We start from the raw sequence: 10,440 nt of genomic DNA on the forward strand, positions 1-10,440 counted from the left end.
GGTATCGTATTACCTGTTTTATTATATGGGAGAAAGAGAAATATTGTAAAATTTTGTAAACATTTAATTCAAACAATATTACCAAATCGTAGTCAGGCACTCTGATAACAAAGTTAAAGGCTGTTTACACACTGAAAATCAGACAGCCAGCAGAAGTTTTAATTGCCAAAATCCAGAATGCTTGTGAAGTTGCCGAAATAAGGCAGAGCTTCAGCGGAAGAAGGCCGAAACCCTCAACCGGCATCGTAGTTAGGAATACTATTCTATTCACCCGGCCGTAGGTTAATGTGATGAATTGGAGGAATTAAGATACACGGACAACATTCACTGTGGAATCTATTTCACATTCAGTGAATTAGACGGGCGCGACAGATTTAAATTGCTAGGATCCAACACAGAACGCTTGCTTGCGTTGTCAAAAATTATTAACTTTCAATGAATTGTTTATTTGCCTTGAAAAAGGCATTTTGATGTTCAAAATTTGATTTTCCTGATGGCAATCTTCATGCTGCCCCAACACGGGGGGAATAATGGCAGTCTGGCTACACACGCTGAGAAGAACCGCGCTGCTCCTGAGACGTGGTGACCAACCACAGGGGTAGTGCTGCTGCTAAGGAAGGACGACTGCTGTTGTCGCTGTCTAGAACTATTATGAGCGGCTTCGGCTGAAACAGGCTCTTATATAGGCCAAATAGCATGTTTTCAATTGCAAGGTATATGATTCTGTCGACCGTGCTTGGGAAGCAATTATATAACGACCAATCAGAGGTCGAGCTTTTCGTTCTGACAAGGCTTGGCTATTTTCAATAGTACAATAGTGTGAATAATAAAATTACAATTATCTTCTTTTGAAAAGAATCTTAGAAGATTTTCCAATCTATTGCTGCAAGAACGAAGGAAATCCATCGAATACTAACCGATTTATTAGCATTTGAAATTGGACATATTTTCACTTTTTTCGGTTTTAGATTTTCATTTCACATCCCTATGTAGCCGAACTTCCTGAGAGAAGTATTCTACTTCAAAAATGGAAAATCATCGCAATCAGAGGTCGAGCTTTTCGTTCTGACAAGGCTTGGCTATTTTCAATAGTACAATAGTGTGAATAATAAAATTACAATTATCTTCTTTTGAAAAGAATCTTAGAAGATTTTCCAATCTATTGCTGAAAGAACGAAGGAAATCCATCGAATACTAACCGATTTATTAGCATTTGAAATTGGACATATTTTCACTTTTTTCGGTTTTAGATTTTCATTTCACATCCCTATGTAGCCGAACTTCCTGAGAGAAGTATTCTACTTCAAAAATGGAAAATCATCGCATCTGAAAATGGTCGCACATGCCGTTACGGAACCTTCCCCGAAGAAATCAAATGTGGGAGGTCGGACAGGCATTCAGTGGCGAGAACTGAAGAAGTTGCCACTTCAGGAAAGATTGAATCACGTTAATCAAAAGCGTTTATGCTTTAACTGCTTGCGTAGTGACCACTACGTGAGCAATTGTCCCATCCAAAATAGCTGTCGGATTTGTCAAAAGCGACATAACACCGTACTACACCCGGGTTACTTGGAAGGCATCCGGAAAGATACTGCGGTATCAGGAGGTACAAGGCCTCTACCCACTGCTCAAACAAACGTGACCACTACGCAGAAGTAACCGGAGTTGAATACGGCAACTGTCGAAACCTACCTGGCTGCAGCTTCAACGCAATCTCATCGGTCTGGTAATGTGTTTATGCTTACCGTTATTCTTGTCATCGTCGATGTGCATCCCAGCTCAATCTGCTCACTGAGCGCATGGCGCAACTTCTCAAGCTTCAACGTAAAAGGGTAAAAGTGCAACTTCAAGGTCCTGGCGGAATAGGCATTCGCGCCAAAGACACGGTCACAACACAAATTCGTTCACGCAAGGAATCTTTTGCTCTTGATGTTGAGTTTCTCATTCTACCACAGGTTACTGCTGACTTACCTGAGAGGAACATATCCATTGCTGACTGGAATATTCCCAAGGATCTTTTCTTGGCTGATCCTACCTTTTACGAACGAGGTCCAATCGACATGATTATTGGTTTACCACACTTCTTTGACTGTTTTAGATCACCAGCACGAATTCGCATTGCAAGGGACCTTCCCGAGATGGTGGACAGTGTCTTTGGATGGATTGTGGCTGGATCTGATGATTTGATTCCTGCTTCCCCGGAAACCGTGCAGTGCAACGTGACTGCTATTTGTCTTACCACACTCGAAGAAAGTTTGGAACGGTTCTGGAAAGTGGAGAAATTACCTTCGCGCGTTGATTACTCGGCGGAGGAACGCGAATGTGAAAATTTATACACGTCGACCGTGGCAAGAGATCGCAGTGGGCGCTACATAGTTCGTCTACCACGAAATCAGGATGCATTTCCATAGCATGTTGGGCGAATCCAAGGCTGCTGCACTGCGAAGATTTAGGCTGTTGGAGCAGAGATTAGAAAGAGAAGCGGAAATGAAGGAGGAGTACCATCGATTCATGCGTGAGTACATTTCACTTGGTCATATGCGATTGCTCGGTATGAACCAGCACTCCTTCGGTAATTTTTATCTTCCTCACCACCCCGTCGTAAAGGAATCCAGCACCACGACAAAGGTGCGTGTAGTCTTCGATGGTTCTGCAAAATCATCTACTGGAGTATCGTTGAACGAGGCACTTCTCACTGGACCGGTTGTCCAGGACGACTTACTGTCGATTGTCCTCAGATTTCGGAAATTTCCTGTGGCACTAGTGGCTGACATCGAGAAAATGTACCGGCAAGTTCTAATTCACCCTGAAGATACACCTTACCAACGCATCCTGTGGCGATTTAACGAGTCTGACCCAATACAAACCTACGAGTTACTAACCGTCACTTACAGGTTAGCGCCATCTTCTTTCCTGGCTACGAGAACACTCCAGCAGCTGGCCGACGACGAAGGGACTGCGTACCCGCTGGCTGATCCTATATTACGCAAGAATTTTTATGTAGATGATTGCCTCGGAGGCGCGCAATCAGTTGATGAAGCCTTGCAGCTGCGACACGAATTGACCGAACTGTTGAGCAAAGGCGGACTTACCTTACGAAAGTGGACATCGAACAAACTAGAGGTACTGCAGGGACTGTCATCAGAACAAATTGGAACGCAATCATCATTTGTATTTGCACCGCATGAATCTGTAAAGGCTCTGGGAATCGGCTGGGAGCCTGAGACAGATGAGCTACGTTTCGAATCGAAAATTGTTAGCAGGAAGGCACCAGAATCTAAACGATCAATTTTATCTTCCATTTCGCAGCTTTTCGATCCGCTAGAATTAATTGCCCCTGTGGTCATTCGGGGTAAAATGTTTATGCAGGAGTTGTGGTTGGCCCACTGCGATTGGGATCAACCTGTGCCGAACGCTATACAAGAAAAATGGAAAACCTATCATCGTGACCTAGCCGGCATAGCAGAATACCGCATCGACCGTTATGCATTTCTACCCCATGCGAAAGTTCAGCTACACACCTTTTCGGATGCATCTGAAAGTGCCTACGGAGCTTGTGTTTACGCGCGATCTACAGACACGCATGGCAACATAAGGGTCAAATTATTAGCGTCTAAATCACGAGTCGCACCATTAGATCGAATCACACTCCCCAGGCTCGAGCTGTGTGCAGCAGAAATTGCATCGCAGCTGTATGCACACGTTAAAACCGCTCTGCAACTGGAAATTTCGGATGCCCGCTTTTGGTCGGATTCTACCGTCACGATTCAGTGGTTGCAAGCGCCATCTCGTACATGGAAGACGTTTGTTGCCAACCGGGTATCTAAGATACAAACCCTGACACACGGATATCGATGGACTTATATACCAGGGAAGGACAATCCCGCTGACTTGGTTTCCCGAGGAATGGCAGTTGGCGAATTTGTATCGAGTGAGTTGTGGAAGTATGGACCAACTTGGCTTCGGTTACCTAAAGAAAAATGGCCTGCATCTCTCCCGCTGCATGCACCAGTCAACAACATCGAAGCCCGGAAGGTAGTTGCTACAATGGTTCGCGCTAAACCGGCTGTTAATTCCATATTTCTTCGGTACTCGTCATTCACGTTGCTTGTACGAGTCACTGCTCATTGTCTGCAATTTATTCGCCTAATTCGACTAAAAGCTCGACCCAATCCACAATCCAGACCAGGTACCAGCCAGCTTTTGTCTGTAACGCAATTAGAAGAAGCAAAAGTGCGATTAATCCAGATTGCCCAAACAGATGAATTCAGCCAGGAGATAAAAGAACTTCAAGCGAAAGAACCGCTACATAAACAATCGCAAATTCGTGCACTTAATCCATTCATAGACCAGCAAGGAACTATCAGAGTGGGGGGAGGTTGAGACTGTCTGACCAGCCATTTTCCTATAAACATCCATCCCTTTTGCCCAGCTTTCACCCACTGTCCAAAATAGTCGCCAAATTCTACCATCTGAAACTGCTACACGGTGGTGGCCAACTAACACTTGCCGCCATGCGCGAGACATATTGGCCAGTTCGAGGCAAACGACTTGTGAGAAGTGTGATTAGAAATTGCCTCCCATGTTTACGAGCCAATCCCGTTCCGGCCCAACAACGCACAGGTCAACTTCCGATACCCCGTGTTACACCGAGCCGACCGTTCACCGTTACCGGTGTTGATTATGCCGGCCCCGTCTATTTGCGGCCTCCACTTAAGCGAGCATCCCCAACGAAAGCCTACATCTGCATCTTCGTTTGTTTCTCAACTAAAGCCGTCCACATTGAGTTGGTTTCGGATCTCACTACTTCGGCCTTTTTAGCAGCATTTCGACGGTTTTTCTCTCGCAGAGGATTGCCGGCGCACGTACACTCCGACAACGGTAAAAATTTCAACACGTTGACACCGGCGCACTTCTTGGTGAGAACCACACTGCATGCGCTGCCAGAACCAGACCTGCAATGCCTTCCGATCAACCGCCTGGATCACTATCAACAGCTACAGCAAATACATCAGCAGTTTTGGCACAGGTGGGGAACCGAATATTTGCACGAGCTCCAGAAGGATCACAAGATTTGCCAGGCAAATGAAGATATCGTCCCCGGTCGCTTGGCACTTGTCGTAGATGAGCTTCAAGTACCGCTGGAATGGCCACTGGCTAGGATCGACGGTGTTCATTCTGGTGCGGATAAACTTGCTCGAGTAGTCATCCTAAGAACGAGCAAAGGTATCATTAAGAGGCCGATCGTCAAAGTCTGCTTATTGCCTATTAATGCTGCTGAAACTCCTGTTCCAGAGCCTGCCGCCGAGATGGACATCCAGCAAAACGACACCTTGGAGAAAAATCAGTAAAATTTGTAGTTTTTAACTATGCTGAAACGAGAAGAGAAGAATATAGTTAGAAAAATTGTAAAATTTGATTTGTGTCACAAGAACAGCGAAACGTGGAACTTGTTTTGATTGAAAATGTCATTTGTCAAGGTGGTGGCGATGTTCAGGTTAGGCATAAAATTCTAAACAATTGCTCAGAATTCGGCAGTGAACGCACTCTGCGTTGAGGCCCATTTTTGTGTAGACTACACCTTGCACACACACTGGTAGGAATTGGGCAATATTTATAGAGTGGTTTCGCTGGCAGTAGTTTAGTTGCAATAAAATTGTCGGATTAAGTAGATCGCCTGAAATAAAGGTCAAAGTTAATAAATTTGAAGTGAAAGTTTAGTGAGTCTAAAACTACTTAACGGTGTAATCACTTACCCGATGAAAGTGCCCCTCTGGATCATCTGCTGCGGGTTGCTGGTTGCTGTTCTGCTGTCTGCTGCTGGCCCTGCTTGTTGGTGCACCGATCGACGGAGTCTCGATCAACCGCACATTCATTGGATAGTTTGGCAGGTATTTTTGAGCTGCGATCTGGACGTTAATCGCAACAAGTAGTTTAGCTATTTTAGAGCAAACCAACTAAAAAGTAGGTACCAGAATTGTTGGTATTAGAATCAATAAGTGGTAGATGGAAAATGTAAGCAGTTCGACGGAAATATGGTTGCCATATTTCCATTTTCATTGACAGCATGTATAGAGCGAATTTCCAGAAATTTGGGTGTGGAACTTCTCGGGGCAATAACCACCACATTGAACCGATTAAATGCGATGCCTTGGTGTTTCAGTAAAGAATCGGTGTTACATAAGCGATAACATGAATGTTCAGGTAGGATGCTTCAGTAACTGGCTGATGATTAGCCAATGGATCAGTGACGATTAGGAGATGCGGCTCATGAAACGTCGGTTTAATCTGATTGGAAAATGCACCTTGCGTAAAGCGATCAGCAATCGGCCCGCTGTCCTAACGGACGAGATGAAATAGCAAACACTTCGCATGAAACATGCTGAACGCCAACGCGACCGATCGGCTGAGATTCTTGCCGTAGGTCAATGAACAACTCTACTCACGGCTGTTTATTAACCTTCGGCAGAAATCTCGTCCGATCACTCACGTTGGCGTTCAGCTTGTTTCAGGCATAACTGAAAGCCAAACAAAAAACCCATAAAGAAAAATATCGATAAAATATCGATATTGGAACGTGATATCGAATTTAATATCGATGCTGCCTTTGATATCGATAAAACGCATATCGATATTCTATTTCTAATATCGACAACCCTTCTGGTGGACCAGAAGGCAGAACAGAATAGATTATTAAAGCCTGCAGGTTGTTAATCTAGTGACGAACAATTGCTAATTCACATTTTTTAAATGGCAATACATGAGTTTCTGACATGAAAAAACTGGTTTTACGTTTTGTGCAAAAATAGTAGAAAAATGAACTGAATGGGAGCAGCAAATGCCACAAAAGCCAGCCGGAATGCCAGCGAGAATAATTTAATTTTAATTACTGTATACCACCACGCGCTGGCTTAACGTGGTCCGTGTACTCGAGCGTTCGTTTCTGCCCCAGGGGATGTCTTGGGTGATGAGAAAACACCGGCTGCGCCATTCCGAGGCCATCGCACCTACACACACAGGATTCCAGACGGGTTTTTCAAAGAAGGCAAACAACAAGCGAGTGAGTTTTGAAGAAAAAAAACCAAGTATGATATAATAAGAGCTCATACGAGACGTGCTTATTTTATATACGATCAAAAGCACTCCACTTGCCGCAGGCTGGGCATAGCAAAGGCGGGCGCGGGAGCAGGCGTTAGTTCACACTTTGCTCGGGACAAATGAATGTTACGCAAGAGTCCTGTTTGCTCCCGGTGCAAAAGCGTTTTCACACTCTCTGAATTACGAAACGCTTTGCACAAACAATGGCGATGCAGAGCGGAATCGCCGCCAGTGGTTCGGAACAATATACCGGCAACCGTAGCGCGGCCGATGAATCTTCACGTGAGCGATTCATTTAAGTAATAAGGATAATGGCTTCACAATACCTCCCTTGCACTAGCTGAAGCAGGCAGGCGGAGCCATAACGGAATTACTTGTTTGCATGTTTAGTGGCAGTTTAACCTTACGATTGGTTGAAATTCCGTTTACAATCAGTCTACTGTCTCAAGAACTTCATTGGCAGCGAGCCAGCTGTGAAGGCCTTTTTGATGAAGTAATTGGGAAAAGCGCGCCAAGAGAATCGATCAGCCGCCAAGTCACAGTCGGTTGGAAAAATTTCATTTTGACATGCCATGATTGACAAATCCATAACGGAGCGGTTCGGAATAAGTGTTAAACAACCTTTTTTCCAACAACACTTAGGTTGTCATTAAATTTTTCCGATACCCTTTCTCAGCATTCTTTGACTGTTTTTTGTCATCCAGAAGGGCTTTGATGACGAAATTCGTTAAGAAAATATACAGTTTTTGTTTTGTTGAATGTCGAAAGGAGTCAGTATGTAGAACTTGGCTCTCAACTTGGATTGAGCGTCCACCTTAGTGCCTTGGTGCTGCATTCCGATTCGGAACTCGACATTCTGTTTATTATAGGTACACTACGATCCTACTGACACTAACAGACATTCCCGAGCCGAAACTTGAACCTACGACGACTGGCTTGTTAGGCCAGCATCGTACCTCGGGACCATCTGGCAGCGGTAATCTCGAGCGTAAATATATATATATAAACGTAACTAACCCGCAATAGTTATCGGTAGAGCTCGACGTTTCACGGGAGCTCTATCATTGGAGGCGGGGCAGATGTAATGGCACCAGACAGCTTACTACAGGGTTCCATCACATCAGGTGACACACTTAGAACTCCGAAAGAAGCTGGCCATAAGCCGTTTCATTAAACTGAGTCAGAACTTGTTTGCATTTGTAGCCAAGGATTCCGTCTGGTTTGGGTGACAAAAATTGTTTGTCACCGTCACCGCGTGCGCGAGGATGAGTTACCGGTTTGTTTGAATACAAAGTAGAACGGCGGAGCGCAGAGACCATCGCTCAGACGAATGGATTAAGTCAGTCTTTAAACAAATATTGTATGTTCTACAATAGAGACAGGCTGAGAAAAGGCCATTAAAATAGGTAGTGGACTCGTGAGTGGAAATTGTGTCTCACGGAATCCACTCTAGGACTAGAAAGTAAGTTGATATGTAAGAAACAATCAATAATAAATTAAACGTGATTCCGTGTGGTCTTTCTGACTGCACGTTCGCGACGCCTCTTGTTCAATTTTTCTGTGCAAAATGATAGGCTGATGCTGATATCGATACGTAGCACACTGATCCAAAGCTGCAAAAATGTGATCGAAATTATTTTGACCAAAAAAAATAGATTTTTAAGACATAGTGCCTTCAGAAATGTTTATTTATTAATTATTCTCCATGTTATAGAAGTTTAAATTTTGTGATTAATCCACTTAACAATGAGAAGCGAATTTCCCTTTTTTTCGTTTTTGCCTATAAAAATTCACTTTGCTCGGCAAAGTTCATACCCATTTTATTAGAAACAATTTTGTCAAAGGTACCAGACTGCTATCTGCCTTTTTAAATAAACTTTTGTGGAGTTTTCTACAGACAGCCACTAAAAATCAATTTTTTCAATATAACATTTAGTAGTGATTTTCTACAATTTTTCAATGTTCTGCAATGTTGTTTGCCATCATAAAACAAATAGTTCATCGAAGAAAGTTAGTTTTTATCTCTCATATTTCATTGATTTTTGGCGATTTCTATTGAAACAATGAATTAATTTACTAACAGATATCTATAAAATCTGCAAATATCTGCAGACTAAACCATTTCTTTAAGTACAAGTAAAACATCATTTAATCCAGATATAGGCATTTGTCTCTCGCTGCCTCCTGTGCAGCTATTTGTTAATAAATATGTGCATAATTTTAATAATATTCTTTAATAACTAAGTAAACGCAAAAGATAAAAATAAACTTTCTTCAGTGAATTTGTGTGTTTTATAGTCAACAACACTGTAGAAAATTTAAAATATTTGAAAAATCACTATAAAAACTTATATTAAACATGATTTTAGGGGGCATTCTAGAGAAAACTTCACAATAGTTCATTTGAATTTGCAGATACAATTATAGTGTCTTCGTCAAAGTTGTTTCTTACAAAATGTGCTAAAACTTTACTCAGCAAAGTGGATGTTTATATGCAAAAATGAGAAAAATACAACTCATTTCTCACTTTTAGGTACATTATTCACAAAATTTTAACTTTAACAAAATGGAGAATAATAGAATAATTGAAGAACAACTTTACTGAAGACACTACGACACCAAAATCATTATTTTTTTGGTTAAGAGTAATTAGTGTAAATTAGCGCATTATTCTAGTAAAAATCGTCAATAACCAAAAATATATGTGAGATGAAAATAAACTTTCCTCGGAGATATTGTTTGTTTCGTTGTAGCAAACAGTTTTATAGAACATTCAAAAATTGTAGAAAACTACTATGTATAAAAAAAGTTAAATAGCAAAATAAGATTTTAGTGGTAATCTGAAAAAAAAAACTCCACAAAAGCCCATTTCAATAGATAGATATAAGCATGATGTCTTCCATAAAGTTGTTTATTTCAAAATTTGCTATAACTTTGCTGAATAAAGTGGATTTTTTATATTCCAAAATGAGAAAAGTAAAATTCGTTTCTCACTGTTGAGTGAGTTAATCTTGGAATTGCAACTTCTATGACATGGAGAATAATTAATGGAACAACTTTGCTGAAGACGTTACGGCTCTAAAATTAATGTGTTTGGGTCAAAATAATTTCGATCACGTTTTTGCAGCTTTGGAAACAGCGTGCGTAGGTTTCGATAAGTAGATTTTCAAAAGCTGGTTTTTCCGAGTAAATTTTAATAAGAATTTTTGTTTAGATATTCTGGTAATAACTTGGCCAACCTTGGGTAATATTTTTTCTTTTCAAAAATAGAGAGTGTTAAGTTGAAACTTTAACTGCATTTATGCACGTACTTCCGAAGCCCAATTAAGCTGAAATTTTGCA

The 10,440-nt window shown here is 41.8% G+C and overlaps 1 protein-coding gene across 1 annotated transcript; it reads left to right on the forward strand.

Annotated features, from left to right (window-relative positions):
• Positions 1–2,412: 2,412 nt before the first annotated feature.
• On the forward strand, positions 2,413–5,351 carry LOC129728179 (uncharacterized). Its single transcript, XM_055686596.1, has 2 exons — positions 2,413–4,378; positions 4,456–5,351. The coding sequence occupies exons 1-2, from the start codon at positions 2,413–2,415 to the stop codon at positions 5,349–5,351; spliced, it is 2,862 nt and encodes a 953-aa protein (XP_055542571.1).
• The last annotated feature ends 5,089 nt before the right edge of the window (positions 5,352–10,440 follow it).

The sequence above is a fragment of the Wyeomyia smithii genome, chromosome 3 (genome assembly GCF_029784165.1).
Source record: "Wyeomyia smithii strain HCP4-BCI-WySm-NY-G18 chromosome 3, ASM2978416v1, whole genome shotgun sequence".
Classification (NCBI taxonomy): domain Eukaryota; kingdom Metazoa; phylum Arthropoda; class Insecta; order Diptera; family Culicidae; genus Wyeomyia; species Wyeomyia smithii.

Bases quoted from the DNA above. Each gene is read 5' to 3' on its own strand.
- LOC129728179 (XM_055686596.1), top strand. From the start codon at position 2,413: ATGTTGGGCGAATCCAAGGCTGCTGCACTGCGAAGATTTAGGCTGTTG. The intron at 4,379-4,455 runs GTTGAGACTGTC...TGTCCAAAATAG, and splicing joins AACTATCAGAGTGGGGGGAG to TCGCCAAATTCTACCATCTG.